Source organism: Sorghum bicolor, chromosome 2, assembly GCF_000003195.3.
Source record: "Sorghum bicolor cultivar BTx623 chromosome 2, Sorghum_bicolor_NCBIv3, whole genome shotgun sequence".
Lineage (NCBI taxonomy): Eukaryota > Viridiplantae > Streptophyta > Magnoliopsida > Poales > Poaceae > Sorghum > Sorghum bicolor.
In genome coordinates this window covers 53,822,340-53,841,840 of record NC_012871.2, presented here as the reverse complement: position 1 = coordinate 53,841,840, position 19,501 = coordinate 53,822,340, and the positions used below count along the sequence as shown (strand labels likewise).

The 19,501-nt window shown below is 48.4% G+C and overlaps 1 protein-coding gene across 1 annotated transcript; it reads left to right on the top strand.

Moving 5' to 3' along the window:
- LOC110432720 lies at positions 7,987 to 8,433 on the top strand. Its single transcript, XM_021453509.1, has one exon. It carries the CDS (start codon positions 7,987 to 7,989, stop codon positions 8,431 to 8,433), a length of 447 nt encoding a protein of 148 aa, XP_021309184.1.

Sequence of the window (19,501 nt, the reverse complement as noted above, 5' to 3'; positions counted from 1 at the left end):
TTGGGTGCTTGATAGTGGGTGCACTCAACATATGACCGGAGAGTCTTGTATGTTCAAATCAATTGATACAAATCAAAATGGTGGCTTTGATTCAATTACCTTCGGCAACAACAAGAAAGGCAAGGTCAAGGGGCTTGGTAAAATTGCTATCTCAAAAGACATGAGCATATCAAATGTGTTGCTAGTTGAGAGCTTAGATTTCAATCTCTTGTCAATTGCCCAACTTTGTGACCTTGGTTTCAAGTGCATCTTTGGTAGTGATGATGTTGAGGTGGTTAGTGTTGATGAATCAAACTTGATATTCAAAGGATTTAGGCATGGTAGCTTATACTTGGTTGATTTCAATGATCATGATACTCAATTGACATCTTGCCTAATTAGCAAATCAAGTTTGGGTTGGTTGTGGCATAGAAGGGTTGGTCATGTTGGAATGAAACAATTGAACAAACTATTGAGGCATGACTTAGTTAGAGGTTTGAAGGATGTCACCTTTGAGAAGGATAAACCATGTAGTGCTTGTCAAGCCGGAAAGCAAGTTGGAAATGCACATACTAAGAAAAGTGAAATGAGCACATCAAAGGCATTTGAGTTATTGCACATGGATTTATTTGTTCCAACAACATACACTAGTATTGGTGGCAACAAGTATGGCTTTGTGATAGTTGATGACTACACTAGATACACTTGAGTGTTCTTTCTCTATGACAAGAGTGATGTTTGTGATCTATTCAAGTCTTTTGTCAAGAGGGTGCAAAATGAGTTTGAAACCACTATCAAGAAGATTAGAAGTGACAATGGTAGTGAATTCAAGAACACAAGAATTGATGAATTATGTGATGATCTTGGCATTGGACATCAATTCTCTCCAACATACACTCCTCAATCCAATGGTGTAGTTGAAAGGAAGAATAGAACCTTGATTGATATGGCTAGATCAATGCTTAGTGAATACAATGTTAGCCATTCATTTTGGAGTGAAGCTATCAACACGGCTTGCTATTGTAGCAACCGTCTCTATTGCCATGGGAAGCTTGGAAGACACCATATGAGCTATTGAATGGAAGAAAGCCCAACATTGCATACTTTAGAGTGTTTGGTTGCAAATGCTACATTCTCAAGAAAGGCACTAGATTGAGCAAGTTTGAGAAGAAATGTGATGAAGGGTTCTTACTTGGTTATTCCACCACAAGCAAAGCATATAGAGTTTGGAACTTGGCAAGTGGCACATTGGAAGAAGTCCATGATGTTGAGTTTGATGAAACCGAGGGATCTCAAAATGAAGCTCAAAATCTGGATGATGTGAGGGGAGATCAATTGGCAAATGCAATGAAGAACATGGATGTAGGTGACATAAGGCCAAGGCAAGTTGATGATGATAGTGATATTCACATGATCAATCAAGAAGTGCAAATTGATACAAATCAAGCAAGTACTAGTGGCTCTCATGATGATGATCAAAATCAAAATCAAGCTAGTGGAAGCAATCAACTCCCAATACTCCAACCTACAAGCATAGCAAGAGATCATCCATTGGATCAAGTCATTGGTGGTATTCAAAGCGGTGTGCAAACAAGATCAAGGCTATCATCCTTTTGTGAGCACTACTCATTTGTCTCATTTGAGGAACCAAAGAAGATAGAAGATGCATTAAAGGATTCCGATTGGGTAAATGCCATGCATGAAGAATTGAACAACTTCACAAGAAATCAAGTGTGGGAGCTTGTTGAGAGGCCAAAGAACTACAATGTGATTGGTACCAAGTGGGTCTTTAGAAACAAGCAAGATCAAGATGGTGTAGTTGTGAGAAACAAAGCAAGACTAGTAGCACAAGGTTACACTCAAGTTGAAGGTCTTGACTTTGGAGAAACATATGCACCAGTTGCAAGATTGGAGGCAATTAGAATATTATTAGCCTATGCTTGTGCCCACAACATCAAGCTCTATCAAATGGATGTGAAGAGTGCATTTCTCAATGGATTCATAAATGAGTTGGTTTATGTTGAACAACCTCCCAGTTTTGAAGATGACAAGAAACCCAACCATGTTTACAAGCTCAAGAAGGCATTGTATGGTTTGAAGCAAGCACCTAGAGCATGGTATGAGAGATTGAGAGATTTCCTTCTCTCTAAAGGGTTCAAGATGGGAAAGGTTGACACTACCCTCTTCACCAAGAAGCTAGGCAATGACTTGTTTGTGTTGCAAACATATGTTGATGATATCATTTTTGGATCAACCAATCAAGATCTTTGTGAAGAGTTTGGAAGAATAATGGCTAATGAGTTTGAGATGTCCATGATTGGAGAGCTTAGTTACTTCCTTGGTCTTCAAATCAAGCAAATGAAGGATGACACTTTTGTGAGTGAAGGAAAGTACATCAAGGACATGATCAAGAAGTTTGGGTTGCAAGAAGCTAAACCAATGAGCACACCTATGGGCACAAATGATCAATTAGGTAGTGATGCAAGTGGCAACATGGTAGATCAAAAGCTATATCGGTCCATGATTGGAAGTTTGCTCTATGTCACCGCATCAAGGCCGGATGTAATGTTTAGTGTGTGCAAATGTGCAAGATACCAAGCTTCACCTAGAGAAAGTCACTTGAAGGCAACCAAAAGGATATTGAGGTATCTTAAGGGCACTCATGATGTTGGATTATGGTATCCCAAGGGGTCTAACTTTGAATTGATTGGATATTCGGACTCCGACTATGGTGGATGCAAGATTGATAGACTGAGCACAAGTGGCACTTGTCAATTGCTAGGAAGGTCTCTAGTTTCATGGTCATCAAAGAAACAAAATAGTGTTGCACTATCAACCGCCGAGGCCGAATACATTAGTGCCGGTAGTTGTTGTGTACAATTGCTTTGGATGAAAGCCACCTTGAATGACTTTGGAATAAAATTCAAGAACGTGCCTTTGCTATGTGACAATGAGAGTGCAATCAAGATGACATAAAATCCGGTTCAACATTCAAGAACCAAGCACATTGACATAAGGCACCACTTCATAAGAGACCATCAACAAAAGGGTGATATTAGCATTGAAAGCATTGGCACCGAAGATCAACTAGCCGACATCTTCACAAAGCCACTTGATGAGAAGAGATTTTGCAAATTGAGAAATGAACTGAACATACTTGACTTCTCCAACTTGAGATGAGTGCACCCCCCACATTTCTATATGACATGCCTCTCCTCCAACAATGCAAGGTAAAGTTGGTTGACATAGCATTCATGCTTGCTAAGGACATGATTAGAACATATAGACATGTTTGCATGACAATAGGCTCATTCATGAAAATCAAAAGATTTTGATGTATGTACGGTACCACTATTGCTTCTATGTTTGATTGATCTAGTGGTAGCATATGACATGTTTGTGAGCTTGTGAGCCTAGTGTTGAATCTAGAATATGAGCTTATGATGTGTAATTCAACATGGTCAAGATAACCATTATACTTTGTGAGGTGTGAAAAAGCTTGTCCTTGGATCAAACCGAATTACATGTTCTAGGCAAGTGATCTAGATTGAACCATAATTTGACCCTCACATTGATTGACTTAATTCTCACTAAAATTTGAACCTTTGTGGTCATTTATGACAAAGGGGGAGAGAAACAAAGATAAAGTCAAAAAGAGGGAAGAGAAACAAAGATAGGGAGAGAAAACACCTTTAAACTTGAGCACACAAATAGGGGGAGCAAGCTCATGAACCATTTGTTGCATTTGAATGTGCACTAACATAATGAGGTGTTGCATTGCAAGTTTAAATTCACTACTCTTGTTTGATTGGTGTTTGCTAGAATTAGAACTTGAATGATGCTTTGAACTCTAGCATAAAGTTTTTAATTTTCATATGGTATCTAGACATATAATGTGATCTCACGAGGTATCCTGAGTTTTTGATGTATGTCTAGCTACATTGGTGCTAAGGATGGTATATTGGCAACTCCGATTGGTATCACGCTTCAAAGGTCCATTCTATATACCTTAGCATCATTGTGGTAGTAATAAATCTCCCAAAACTCTAATTCATGGATATGTGCAAACTTGAACCAAACTCATAGAAGCACATATGTAGGGGGAGCTAGTACTACCGAAACCGAAATTGAAATGTTTGTCCAACTTTGTCTCATGATTAAAATGCTTCGGACAAGCAATTCAAGTTCATTATGATTTCATTTCATATCTTTGTGATGGTTGCCATCAATTACCAAAAAGGGGGAGATTGAAAGCCCAAGTTTGGTTTTGGTAATTAATGACACCAAGTTGCTAATGCCTTTTGTTTAAGTGACTTGAGTTAGGCATAGCAACACATGTGATGAAGGAGCATGGTGGCATGGAAAGGTGGCCACACGGTCACAAAGGGATGAAGCATGAAGTGGAGATCATGGTGATAGACGAGGAGCAAAGTTATCAAGGCAAAGGTATAAACATAGGGTTTTACTTTTGCCGGTCTAAGATGAGTAGAGAAGTGATTGACCGGGTTTAGGATAGATAGCCGACTATCAAGAGGGGAAATCACGGTCATCTCTCGAATCAAGTGCTACTAGGTCCATATCTTGAGCATATGCATTAGGATCTAGTAAAGTGCTAACTTAACTCCTTTGGTGAAAATGTTTTGTGAAAATGCTAACACCTTGCACTTGTTGGTACACTTGGTGGTGTTGGCACACCTTAAGAAGGAGGTAGAAAGTTTCCCTTGTGCCGGTGGAAAGTTCCTTGTGCACCAGTAGAATGTTTCCTGTATGCCGGTGGAAAGTTTCTTGTCTACCGGTGGAAAGTTTCTTGTGCGCTAGTAGAAAGTTTCTTGTATACTGGTGGAAACTTTCTTGTTTGGCAGTGGAAAGTTTCTTGTGCACCAGTAGAAAGTTTCTGACTGAAAACTCACCGGACGCTCGGTTCTGAGGCACCGGACGCTGCCCCGGAGCGTCCGGTGCGCTCTCGGTTGCTGAGAGCTATGCACCGGACGATCAGCATCGGACGCTGACCGAACGCTGTTGGTGCGTCCGGTGTCCCTGAGCTTTTACGGTGTTCTCTGAGTAAGCGTCCGGTGCCGACCTGGTGCGTCCGGTGGTTGCGTTCGGTGATCCTGTGTTTTTGACAAACTCTCTGCGCACGAGACCGGTGAGTACCGGACGCGTCCGGTGCCCACTTGGTAGCGTCCGGTGGTCCGCAGGTGACCGTTAGAGATCAACGTGCGAGATTCAAGTAGGGGACACATGACTGTTTCTGGAGCACCGGACGCACTGTTCTAGCGTCTGGTGGCTCCCTGCAGTGAGTCCGGTGCCCCCGTTTTCAGCCCAATGAAAGCAGCCAACGGCTAGTTTCTTTGAGGGGGCTTATAAATAGTTGGTGGCCGGCTTTAGGAGGTTCTCTCTTGCACATTTGTTTACTTGAGGCATACTTTGAGCTAGAGAACACTCCCTCCACTCATCTCCTTGCTTGATTGCTAATCATAGTGAGATTGAGTGAGATTCAAGTGCATTGCTTTGAGAGTTGCATTTAGTGGCACTTGATTCTTGAGTTTGCTGCGGATTTCTTGTTACTCTTGGGTGTTTCCCGACGCCCTAGACGGCTTGGAGCAGCGGTGGTGTTGAGCTCGTGATTGGAGATTGTTTCGAGCCTCACCAAGTGATTTGTGAGGGGTTCTTGAGCCTTCCCCGCGGGAGATCGTAATTGGCTACTCTAGTGGATTGCTCGTGGCTTGGAGGATCCCCATCTTGTGAGTGGATGTGCGGCACCCGCTGAGGGTTTGGCTTTGGATTGCCAATTAGCTCGTGATCCATCAAGTGGGTGTATCGCCACAACGAGGAGTAGCTTGCCGGGAAGCAAGTGAACCTCGGTAAAAAATCTTATGTCATTTCTTGCCGAGGTCTCTCTTGTGATTGTGTACGTGATTGATTGGATATATCTCATCTCTACAACGACGGTATAACAATCACTCTCCTCTCTTTACTTGCTTGCCTACCTAGTTAGTTTAGCTTGTGTAGCTTAGTTCTTGTTAGAGCATCTCCAAGAGTTTGGCAATTTTCACTTGGCAAATCTTGTGTTTTGCCAAGTTGCCAAAAAAATTGCCAAGTTAAAATAAAGCCTCTCTCCAATAGTTTCCTATTTTTGACTTGGCAAAACTAAAAAAGAGAAGGCCCACTAAACTTTGTTTGTTGACCGGTATCTGGAGAGGCCGAGCGATCCAGCTTCCTCTCGTATCATGAACGACGCCGCCGCCCTAGAGTTCGCGACTGTTCCACTTCTCCATCACGAGACGAGCGATCTCCTCTGCCTACTCCACCAGCCAAGCCAAATCCAACAAATCCAACAGAAGCCGCCAGCTCCTCCTCCCTGTGCTGTCATCTCTCCCTCGATCTCCTTTCATGTGCGCCATCTCTCCCTCCTTCTGCTAGCATCTCTCACTCCCTGTCCAGCCCACCGATGTCTAAGAAGAAATTCTGTGCACGTAGACAGTTGGATGATTCATCATCCGATGATGACGATTCTGTGATATTATCAGCTGCTCAAGTAGTGCAAACCTTTTCCAATGAAAAAGGTAGACACGGTGGCTCTGTTGTTGGTCATAGAGTTCTTTACCGTGATAGAGAAGGCGGTCATGATAGGATATTTCAAGATTATTTGGCGGACAACCCAACATATGGTCCCGAAATATTTCGTCGAAGGTTCTTTGTTCTTTAACTTCGGATTGATTTGTTGTATGTGCTTAAATATTATTTCAGTTTTTAAACTTTATTTTTCTTTGCTTCAGATATAGGATGTCTAGGGAACTTTTTGTACGCATAATGAACGCCGTTGAAGCGCACGATGACTACTTTGTGCAGAAAAGGAATGCGGCCAATGTTCTTGGATTGAGTTGCTTCCAAAATGTAACTGCCGCAATGCGTATGCTCACTTATGGGGTTCCAGCTGATGCGACAGATGAGTATGTTCGAATTGGCGAAAGTACTGCACTTGAGAGCCTACGTAAGTTTGTTGTTGCAGTTGTTGAGATTTTTGGAGATGAATACCTCAGATATCCCAATAAGGCGGACACTGCACGCTTACTTGCAATAGGTGAGCAAAAAGGCTTTCCGGGAATGTTAGGGTCCATCGATTGTATGCATTGGGCGTGGAAGAACTGTCCATATGAAAAACAGGGTCAGTACAAGGGGCATGTGGACAAGCCAACTATCATTTTGGAGGCTGTTGCTTCGAACGATCTTTGGATATGGCATAGCCTTCTCTAGTTGTTGTGCTTTAGTGTTTAGCCCTCTTGCTAGACTTGTTTAGGTGGCTTGCATAGCTTAGTTGTGCTAGTGCTAGAATAGCTTCGCCTTTTATTTTACTAACTCACTTGTCTAGTTGAAGTTTGTAGAAATTTTAAATAGGCTATTCACCCCCCTCTAGCCATTTGGACCTTTCATCCGGTCTCGGTAGTGTCATCTTTCCCTCTGGGGGAAGTGATTCAGAACCGAGAGGCTAATGGAAGAATCGCTAAGTGGGCTATAGAGCTCATGGGTGACGGAATCACCTATGAACCTCGAAAAGCCATAAAATCCCAAGTCCTAGTGGATTTTGTGGCCGAATGGACAGGGACTCAGCTCCCTCCACCACAGGTCCAGCACGAATGCTGGACCTTGTACTTCGACGGGTCTTTGATGAAAACCGGGGCTGGCGCCGGCCTCGTCTTCATCTCACCCCTCGGGGTAAGGATGCGGTACGCAATCCGTCTCCACTTCCCCGCCTCAAACAATACGGCGGAGTACGAGGCCCTCGTCAACGGTCTCCACATCGCAATCGAGCTGGGGATCAAACGGCTTGACGTCCGAGGTGACTCTAGGCTCATCATCGACCAAGTCATGAAAGAGTCTAGCTGCCACGACCCCAAGATGGACGCGTACTGCAAGGCAGTCCGACGCCTGGAAGAAAAATTCGACGGCCTCGAGCTTAACCACGTGTTAAGAAAATACAATGAGGCCGCCGACGCACTCGCCAAGATGGCATCCGAGCGGGCCGCGGTTCCCCCGGACGTGTTCGCCAGCGATCTTTACAAGCCTTCTGTTGACTACAAGGACGACGGGGGGTCGGATAAACCCCCAAGCGAACTAGGCCCCGACCCCAAGGACTCCACCGTTCAGGAGCAGGAGGCCATAGACATCGAGCCCGAGCGTCCTGCACCTGACGACTCGCTAGACTGGCGCTACCCCTTGCTGCAACGCCTCGTCGATGGCACTCTACCGCTAGACCAGGCTGAGGCAAGGCGTGTGGCTCGTCGGGCCAAGACTTTTGTCCTCCTCGACGGGGAAATGTATAAGCGCAGCCCCTCAGGCATTCTTATGCGTTGCATCCCACGTCAGGAGGGAATCAAGCTCCTGCAGTACATACACTCGGGGGCTTGTGGCCACCACGCCGCAGCTCGAACGTTGGTAGGAAACGCCTTCTGACAAGGTTTCTACTGGCCCACTGCCGTGGCCGACGCCACGGAGATCGTGCGGACCTGTGAGGGATGCCAGTTTTACGCTCGGCAGATTCATCTCCCCGCCCAGGCTCTGCAGACTATCCCCATCACCTGGCCCTTTGCGGTCTGGGGTCTCGACCTTGTCGGGCCTCTGCAAAAAGCGCCCGGGGGCTTCACCCACTTGCTTGTCGCAATCGACAAGTTCTCCAAGTGGATTGAGGTCCGACCCGTCACAAGGATCAAGGCCGAACAAGCTGTGCTGTTCTTCACGGACATCATCCACCGATTTGGAGTTCCGAACTCCATAATCACCGAGAATGGCACACAGTTCACCGGGCGAAAATTCCTAGAGTTCTGCGACAGACACCACATACGTGTGGACTGGGCAGCAGTGGCTCATCCCAAGACCAACGGTCAGGTGGGGCGTGCCAACGGCATGATCCTCCAGGGCCTGAAGCCCAGGATTTTCAACCGACTGAACAAGTTTGGAAAAAGATGGCTCAAAGAGTTATCGGCCGTGGTCTGGAGTCTAAGGACTTCCCGAAGCCGAGCCACAGGCTTCACCCTGTTCTTCATGGTCTATGGGTCGGAACCCGTCCTCCCCACGGATCTGGAGTACGGGTCTCCAAGGGTACAAGCCTACGATGAGAATAGCTGCAAAACATTCCAAGAAGATGCGCTGGACCAGCTGGATGAGGCCAGAGATGTGGCCCTCCTACACTCCGCCAAGTACCAGCAGGCCCTCCGCCGATACCATGCACGACGAGTCCGAGGCCGAGCCTTTCAAGTCGGCGACTTGGTGCTGAGGCTCAGGGAGAGCAACAAGGGTCGTCACAAGTTCACCCCCCTGGGAAGGACCTTTTGTCATCGCTGAAGTCCTCCGACCCGGCACATACAAGCTCGCCAACGAAGCAGGGGAGGTCTTCAAAAACGCGTGGAACATTGAATAGCTACGTTGCTTTTACCCTCAGAATTTTGTAAAAATTTCCATTTGTTAATCACTATGAAAGAATAAAAGAAAGCTTAAGTCATATGGCTATTTTCCTTTCAGTGAGCCTCGGACTTGCCTTGCAAAGTCCGAGCCGCCCTCGGGGGCTACACGGGGGGAACCCCAACTCCGAGTTCTTTTTCTTTTTTGTTTCCGCACAAGATTAAAGAACCCCGACCTAGGGTCTTTCTTCCATTTGCTGAAAAGGTTTGAGGAACCACGGATCCATCCCCTAATCCTTAAGGCGCGAGCCCGAGGAAAGATCCGCGCCCACGGGCAAGGACGACCTCTACTCACCAACCAGGGTTGGGGGACGGATTCGGACTTCGAAAAGCTACTAACGAAAAGAAGGACTTAGGCTCAGGAGCTCTGACTATGTGCAGACCCTGAGTAGGTCACCCAACCCCGCGCTACCGAGGTCGGGTCGCCATAAGGGAAAAGAAAACAACAGAAAAATCTTAAAGGAAACACTCATATAAACATTCATACTTAACTTCAAGATTGTATATACACAATACAGGGCCCACTGGCCTTAACATCTACAAAAAGAAAAAAGAAATCTAACTTAAAGGGCCTTGTTGCCCTGCCTGCGTAGGCCCTTGTGCGCTGAGGGGAGGAAGCTCCACCTCGTCGTCAAAGAAGGCAGCCAAAGCACCTCCCGGGGCGGCTGCGGCATCTTCAAGCTTCTGCACCTCCTCCTGGGCCTCCGTTTCGTCATCAGGGAGGACGTAGCCCTCACAGACCGCCGGCAAATCAATGCCGACATAGTGAGAGCTCACCACCGCCAGGGCTTTCTTTACCCCGACGTGGAGTGCCTCCCTCATCTTCTCCCCGGCCCGGAAGTAAAGGACTTCGATCCGACTCCGCAGTGACGACCCCGACGCCGGCACCCCAAGCCCCTCGCACATCGAGGTGACCACAGCTTCAAGAACCGAACGGTCTGAAACCTCGGCGTCAAGGGACCTCTGCAAGGCCTCGGCAGCAGAAGTCACCTCAGCCACCTTCCTCTCTGACTCTGCCGAAAAGCAGAACAAAAAAGAAATGAGAAGTCTGGAAAATTAACCCAGAGTACGAAAGGGGCCAAGGTAAAAAATGCAGGTCTTACCCTCGGCTCGCTTCTCGTGCTCCGCCAAGCTCCGGTGCCAGCGGGCCACCTGGCTCTGAGCAGCAGCAAGGTCGGCATGAGTCTGGCTCAGGGCAAGATCTTTCTCGGTGAGCAAAGCTTCAAGCCGAGCGACCTCACCCTTATACCCCTCAACCGCCGCCTTCTGCACCTCGGATTCCTAGGTATGGACCCCAACCCTCTCCTCCAGGGGGAGACCTTGTCCCGGTCCTCCTGAGCCTCGGTTGCCAGTGCCGAGCACTTCTGCCGAAGCTCGGCAGAGATCTCGCACTCCTTCGCGAGCTCCCCCTCAGCCGCCTCCCTAGCAGCCCTCTCGTTCTCACAGGTCGCCCAGGTGTCCTTTTCCCTGCGGAGAAAAACTGACTTCTCTAGGGATGTAGCCTTAAGCGCCTACAGAATCAGAAGTCGCACAGGGAGTCAACATTGCAAAACGGAGTAAAAATATTTCACAACATGGGAAGAAGCCTTACCTGGGCCAAGTTATACATGTCTCGGCTCACCAGCTGAGAAGCTCGGTTGATGGCCTCGACGCTGGCACGCTCGCACGTGTCTAGACCCTGCCAGAGGTAATCCTCCGACGGGTCGTCCAGAACGAATCTGGCCCCTCCCTCTGCGTCATCGAGGTTGGGCCAGAATACGGGGCTCTTGCCCCATCGGGCATCGCCCTCCCCTCCCGCCGTAGAAGCCTCGGGTGCCGTGTTGGACGCCATGATGGCTCGGCCCTCCTCAACCTGCGCAGGTCAAACCGCGCCTCCCAGATCGGCATCCCCTGGAGGAGGCGTAGCCCCGGGGGCAAAGACCGTTTCCTCCGGCGTTTGGGGCCTCGGAGACCCCGTCTCTCCTTCTTGACGGTCTCCCCCTCCTCGCGGCTCAGGGGAGGTGGCGACTTGGGCCTCGCCGATCCAGGAGTCGACTGCGCCCCCCTCTTCACGGCCTTCAGGGGGGCCAGCACCACCGGTGCCGCTTTTTGCTTCCAGCTGAAGAAGCAACACAAATCAGAAGAAAGAGAAAAACAAAAAATTAACGGAAGGATCAGAAATCCTATACGCACCTCGCCCGAGGAACGGCCTTCTTCTGGGAGCTCGGAACTCCTTGAGGCCCTCCGGAAACACCAGGGGCCGTCAACCGAACCCCCGCCTCACCCACGGATGGCGCAGGGGCCACGACGGTGGTCTCGGCCTACGACGTCTCCACCGAGCCGCCGCCTTCCGCCCCGGACGCGGGGCGGGGCTCGGCTTGGATCTCCGACGCTACCTGTTGAGGGGGCACCTCAGATCCGCCCCCTGACACCTTCTCCCCTTCTTGGGGACCCACGGGAACTGAGCCCTCCCGAGGGGTGCTGTCCTCGTCATCTACGATGATGTGGGGGACGTTCTGCACGCCCCCGGCGCCTGGGACACCTCGGGGGCCTTCGGCCCCCCTCGGGCCTTCGACCCCTCTGGGATCTCAATCCCCCCGCCAGCAGGGGGATTATGTCGTCCTCCTCTGCCAGCTCATCAAGCCAGTTGACGTTGTCCCCCCCACCCTCTATCTCCGAGACTGAAGTCTCGGGAGAGGGGGGCGGGGCGACCCCCGCCTTCGCGGCTTCACGGTGGTTCTTGGCGGAAATCTCCCGCCGTTGCGCTTTCCGCGCCGCCTTGGCCTTCTTATCCTCCTTGGCCTTCTTCTGTTCCTCATTCCAGACCCGATTCTTGGCCCGGATCTCCTTGTCTTCTGGGACAGGGGGCAGGGAATCCCTGACGATCCCCATCCTCTGCGAGTAAACGGTGGTCAGGAAAAAGGAAGGAAGAAAAAAGAACAAGCGCGGAAGTCAACATCTTACCAGAGAGATATAACCCTTTTCAGGGCGCATTGGCACCACCCGGGAGTTCTTCATCTCCGGTGTGTTGTCTTCTCCACTCGGGCAGTGATATCCGATGCCGATATCGGCTCGGCCAGCATCTTCGTCCGAGCCCAGGGGACGTCCCGGGTCATCTCAAACATGAATACTCGCCGCTGCGCCAGCGGGAGCAGACTCCTCTTGTGGAACGCTATCGCCACCATGGCCGCGGTGACTCGGGCATCCCGCAGCTTCTCAAGCCCCGCAAGAAGCGGGGCGAGCTTCTTCTGCTCCTTTGTAGGAGCGCCCCACACCCACTTCTAAGGGCTCTCTGTCACCATCTTCCTAGTGTACGCCGGGAGAAGCCCACCGTCGTTCCTGAGGTAGAACCACCCGTTCTGCCACCCCTGGTTCGACGAGGGCATCGCACTCCAGATGTACTGAGAAGACCGCTGCTGACGGAGTTGCAGCGTGCAACCACCGACTCGCATGGGGAACTTCTCCCCTTCTACGTAGCGGGCCGACATCTCCGCCTTGAAAAGGTGAAGCCAGAGGTTCCAATGGGGGGAACCGTGGCGAAGACGGCGGCCTGCATCACCGAGTTGGGGTTGAGGTTGTGCAGCTCCACCTCGTAGTAGTGAAGGATAGCCCAGATCAGTCGACCGGCCGGAGTTCCGAACCCCCGGTCTAAGAACGACAGGAAACAAACCACATAGCCCGGGGAGGGTTTGGCTCCCTGTCGTTCGCCGAAGGAACGATCCACTCCGGGAACTCGACGTCCTTGAGAGGACGAAGAATCCCGGCCTTCACACGGGCATCCAGCGCGGACTTGGTCACGTTGTAGGGTGGCCACGCCTCAACGCCGGCCATGGCTTTGGATGGAGAAGAGCGTCTGCGCGGCGGAAATGGAGAAGATGGTGGCAGAAGAGGAGGCAGGGGGCAGGAGCTTTCTTGCGCAGGAGCAGTAGGAAAGGAACCAAGTCCCCTGTGGCCGCTTTTATAGAAGGGACGCACCACGGCCACAACGCCCACGCCTGCGCGGAAGGCCAAGCGGGAAGGAGAACAACCGTCGCCCACTTCCCACCAGGTGAAGAATTCGAAGCACCAACTCCCTCCGATCCCCGCGCCCGCCGCACGCGCGCATTAATTTCGCACGCGAAACGACCCATCCGGCCAGGGCACAACGGCATGGCCGTTTCGAGTCCCCACGCGCTGCGCCTCAAAAGGTGCGCCATGAAAAGTTATGTCAGGGCGGTTCCTCCCATGGCAAGCGGCGCTCGACCCCCCGCTGACCAAAGTCGCGGGTAGGTCCCCGTCGGGCGCAGATTCCGTCTCGCCTGACCCCCTGCTGACCCCGAGCAAAATTGCAAGGCGGTTTCCGTCGGGCGCAGATTCCGTCTCGCCCGACCCCGATATTATAATCAAACTAAAACCTTTGGAGGTAAGAATCCCCAGGCCATGGCCACCTACGTTCCAGAGGTTGCGAGACTGACCCACAAACTGGGTTCGAACAGTCGCCTCAGGATGACCGAGCGAGGGATGACTGAGGATGAGCACAATAGAGGCCATGGTCCGACCCCCCTAGGGGATCGACGCATCTTTGCCAGTCGTGTCTGAGACCCATGCGGGTGTCACGTGAGTGGGATCCCATCGAGGGAGGCATCGAGCCCTCGGAACCTAGCGAACGATTCCGACATCCACCGTGACTGCCCTCGGGTATTTTGAGATGTGACCATAAGGCCACCAGCCGACCCCTATCGAATGGGACTCGGACATCCACTTGGATTTACCCGCTTGCAGCTCTAGGGGAACGTCGATACTCGCCCATCGAGGGTAGTACGGCGCTACCCACCCCTCCTCCGAGCGAAAGGATGAACGAGGGATGTAACTACAAGACGAGAAAGAACCTGATCGACCCTTGTGGGGACAGGGCTCGGGGGCTTCCTCGCATGATGGGAATAGGCACTACGTGTAAAGAACACGCAACCTATCCCTCAAATACTCCTGACTGCGGCACTCAGGGGTAAAAGCCTTTGAAGGAATAACACCATTCCTCCAAAAGGCTCGCGGGCTACACCCGGCGGGTGCGCTCGCGCGCACCCCCCGAAGGAAATAAGAAGCTCCGAATCAACAGAAATTGTCCCTTAAAAGAGAACCTTTGAAAGGGTTCCTTCACCCTTCAAAGGCTCGGGGGCTACTGTTGGGTACCATAAAAAGGGATACCCAGATCAGAGCGATAAAAAATCGCAAAAGGCAAAATAAGCCCCCCAGGATCACCAGGACGTGGGCCCCAGCCATCTACTTCTTCAATCTCGAGCTCAAAACACGGCACGCCCGACCCCCTAGGGCTCGGACGCAAACACCGTCTCGCCCGACCCCCACTGGCCTCGGGCGCAAGTCCCGTCTCGCCCGACCCCCCAGAGGCTCGGACGCAGACACCGCCTCGTCCGATCCCCTCGGCCTCGGGCATAAGTTCTGTCTCGCCCGACCCCCCTAGAGCTCGGGCGCCAAACGACGCTCCACCAGATCAGGACAAGGCTTCCGACGCACGGCGCCCGTACCCTCGACGTGACAGGCGCAGTGGCTCCCATATCACAGCAGGGCATGGTGGCGACTATTCCAACCACCCTGACCACTGTGGCCTTACCTCTTTCACTATACAACCTTACCTCTTTCACTGTGGTGTACTGCCTCACAGTGAAAGAGGAATGGGGAAGGTTAACTAGCATCACTATTTGCTGTCTTTTCCCACTATTAACAGGATGATCAGCAGTACCACCGATCCGACCCCCATGACTCCTACAGCCCTCTCTCGCAACCTGCTTGTACCCCCTACTACAAGCACCTTTGGGTGCAAGGCTATACAGACCCCCGATCTCACTGGACGTAGGGCATTCTAGGCCCGAACCAGTATAAACCCTCTATGTTTCACTTGCATCACCATCCAGGCTTGGGTAGTCACGCAAACTTAAACTCGTTTGTGTCTAGACCACGAGTCTAGACGCCGACAATTAGTATTCTTTGTACTCATGTTTATGCAATAACTGATCATGATAAACATTGACTTAGCATTAAAAATTGCCTTCCTCAAGCTTGGACAATGCTTCTATGTCCTCTTCAACACTGATGTAGTTGTTTCCACGAAGCCAATCATTTGTAAAAATCAGTCGCTCAACCATTGTTGGTGTGAGTGAGGTTCTAAAATCATCAAGTGTTCTTCCACTTGAACTAAAGGCTGACTCAGAGGCTGTTGTTGAGATAGGAATTGCCAGAAGATCACAGGCCATACGAGCAGTGGTGGAGCCAAGATTTTTTCTTGGGGTATGCCGAACAAAAAAATTTCATATACAAACCGGCAAAATTTATTTAGCAATTTGATAAAATTTCATAAAAAATGTCCAATTCGGTACACAACTATTAAGGCCTTGTTTAGTTGCAAAAACAATTACAAAATGGATATTGTAGCATTTTCATTTGTATTTGATAAATATTGTCCAATCTTAGACTAATTAGGGTCAAAAGATTCATCTCGCAAATTATAGACAAACTGTGCAATTAGTTATTTTTTATCTATATTTAATGCTCTATGCATGTGCCGCAAGATTCGATGTGATGAGCAATTTAAAAAAAATAGTAAAATTTTCGGAAGTAAACAAGGCCTAAAATTTTCGGCCGCAAAATTTGGAAGGAGCGGCCGAGAGCAGGTGCGAGACCAAAGGAAGTAGAGTTTTTTTATCGAGGCCTTGTTTAGTTCTGAAAAGTTTTTCAAACTATTGTAGCATTTTCATTTTATTAGACAATTAGTATCTAATTATGAATTCATTAGGCTTAAAAGATTTGTCTCGTGATTTACAGCCGAACTATACAATTAGTTTTTGTTTTTGTCTACATGTATCTAAAGATTCGATATAATAGATGAAAATTGTTAGATGTGAAATTTACATGTATATTTTTTAGGCTGGATCTAGGATATGCCATGCCATACCCGTGCCACCCACTGGATCCGCCCATGCATACGAGACATTATGGGCAACCTAGTAGCATTGTTCTTCTACCATTTTAAAATATCAAAACCTTTACTAAGCTCTTCATTATCTTCTAAAAGGTGCTACAAGTTCAGATTTCATAGTGGCATTGGTAGCCCCTCTATTGCTCATCCATTGTGCAATTATGGAGCTCATCAACCCAGAACTCACTGCTGGTGTTTCTTGAGTTTCAGAAGCCACCTTGTCACTTGGAGTTGGAGCATACAGTTCTCTATACTCCTCAAACAGGGCCCAAAAATAAGTGTTCATTGTTGCCCACAGTTCCTCACCTATTTCATCACCAAACATTACCATAGTTGCCATCTTGACATAATTAGAAAGCTTGAACCGAGGGTCAATAGCAACACAGAAAAAATAATAATGTTAAGCAATTGATCCCCCTGTCTTTCTCTCCTCTCTTCTCTCTATCTCCTGGCCTATAATTCTCTCCCCAATATTTGTAATACTTCATTAACATTTTCTTGCCCATTTCCTTACATAATGTATCTTCATTATGACACTATTGTCAGCAAAATTGTCACACCCAAATTTCAAGAACGAAATAGAGTGCATAAAAGACTCATGTGTGCCCCAGAATCAGTCGCACACACAAGTTGACAAATCTCAAATAGTACCATCACAATGTTTATTACATAGCGGAATAATAATTATTACATAGTCTCAAACAAATAAAGATACTCTCGACGGAAGCACCACACAGGGACACTGTCAACTGGTTGACTCAAAGCCTAGTACTCATAACAGTAGTCCTCATCCCAGTCATCTTCATTAACATATCCTCATGTGTTGTGAAATAGCAAGAGTGAGTACATATCGTACTCAACAAGTATAACTAGGGGTCCATGAGGCTCAATTAGCTGACACTGGTTTGACTGCATTTAGCTTTTATATGTAGATAGCATGTTTATATTTAGATAGCAAATGTCAAGGTAGCATAATTAAATCCCATAACCATATGATCAACGTATACAAGAATTAAGAATAACACATATAAACAATATAATAAATCATCATTTATCATCATTAATCATGTTCATCAGTGTCCATCTATTCTGTTAGTTTTTCGGGCCGCCCGTATCTGTGGGCACGGCTAGTATACCAGATTTAACACTCTGCAGAGGTTGTACATCTTTACCCATGAGTCATGATTTACCCTTTCACCCGAGGTCACGAGTCTCTTAACCCCCTTCCTAGGGAGGTCGGCAGGGATCACTACAACGCCTTTCAAAAGTTCATCTAACAAGTTAGGGCCGGAAGGTTTCCCGGGCGCGCAGATATAGAGCCCCCTTCCAAATGGCACAATGACGCGCAACCTAAACACATAAGGACAGAGGGCACGCTATACCCAAAATGGCAAGCCCCTCTAGCGCCCTTTCGGGTAACCTTTAACAAGCTAGATAAGGTCTTCATACTGAGCTAAAGCCAGAGCCATGTAGCCCTCATGGTTGTACGAATTGTCCCAGCTTTTGCTAAGGGATAAGTCCTTATGGAGGGTCAAGATCAATCTAGCAAAAGCTAGAGTTCTTTCCACCCTTTATGTTCAAGTTGCTAGAAAGCTTATTTTATTGTTTATTGTATATCCAAATATTCATGTTATAAGATCATGGATTATAATCAAGCACTCGCAAGAACTACCCAAATCAAATCCAACTAGGTATCAAGGAATTCAAGATAACAATCATCTATGATTTTACTAGGGTTGTCAAGGTGGACACATGCATACGATATATGTGTAATTATAAGTGTGTAGGTAACAAGGATAGTCCCAAGTTATACTTTCCTTGATCAAAGTGTTCCTGTTGTTCCTACTGGTCGTCAAAAGATTGGCCTTGATCACAAACGTATTGCTCACCGTTTATACCCGATCATCAATCAACAACACGCATTCCAATAGACAAACATACACAAAGCAAACAAGCTATAATTAGAACAATATATCAACAGTGATAAAGCAAATATAAAAGTTTATAAAAAACATTCTACGCAGCACTACGATCACAAAGACGTAGAGATCACAAAAATCGAAGTTAAAACGGTGAGGTTATGAATTTTCTATGATTTTCTAAAGAAGAATAATTACTTAAATAGTACCACAAAATCAAAAAGTTAGAAACTGAAAATACAATTATACTAATACGTAGATCTCGAGAAGACAAATCCAGTGCAATTTGAATGGGTCAAAACGGAGTTAAAATGAGCATTTTATAAGCAAATCAATTTCAGTGGCATTTCTGTAAATAGTGAAAACGTATTTTAAATCAAACCCATGGAAAATACGTTTTCAAAACCAGGTTACGTATTCCTGATATACGCTAAGGACGGTGGGTTAATTAATAAAAACCTCCAGGGACTCTTTAGCAAAAGTTACCCCGAAGGGGTATCTTCTAATCTCGTGCATTGATCTGGGATCCGACGGCTCCGAGCGATTCCAAGGAATAGGGCCGGCCGACGGTGGGCTTCCACAGCGGCGCCATGGCCGTGGGGCCGAGCTCCTCGCCGAAGCTCGTAGAAACAACGTTGTGATGCACCATAAACAAAACCAAGGACACGAGGAGTTAGAGGAGCTTGTGGCGAGCTCACCTAGAGCGTTCTTACGGACGGAGAAGGCTCGAGGAGGTGTGGCTACGCGCGGCGGCGGAAGAAACTCCGGCGAGATCCAAAAAATGCGACAGAGGCGGCTAGGACTCGGTTAAAGCGCGTAGATGGAAAAAAGGGTTTCGCGGGGTTGATCTAGGAGTTTTATAGGGCTCAGTTTCGCCTCTTCACAAAGGATTCCAGGAAGATCGCGATTTGGTAGTTTTCCCTGTTTGAGTCCTGCTCGGCTCGAATCTAGGAAGAAGGAGAGGAGAAGACGCCGACGTGAGGGCCCCGGCTGTCAGCGAAAACAAGGAGGGGAAGGGTAAGGCGCGCGGCTGGGCCGTTGGCTCAAGGTTTCGGCCGGGTGGGAGACTGGGCTGCGGCTTGGGTAGCTGGGCCGATCGAGGGTGGGGTGCCGAGATGGCTTCCTGCTGGGCCGAGCTGGCTTCCTGCTGGGCCGAGCTGGCTTCCTTCTTTTTTTCTATTTTCTTTTCTAAAGTC

Excerpts from the sequence above, each read along its gene's own strand:
- LOC110432720 (XM_021453509.1), top strand. The coding sequence starts at position 7,987 with ATGGCATCCGAGCGGGCCGCGGTTCCCCCGGACGTGTTCGCCAGCGAT.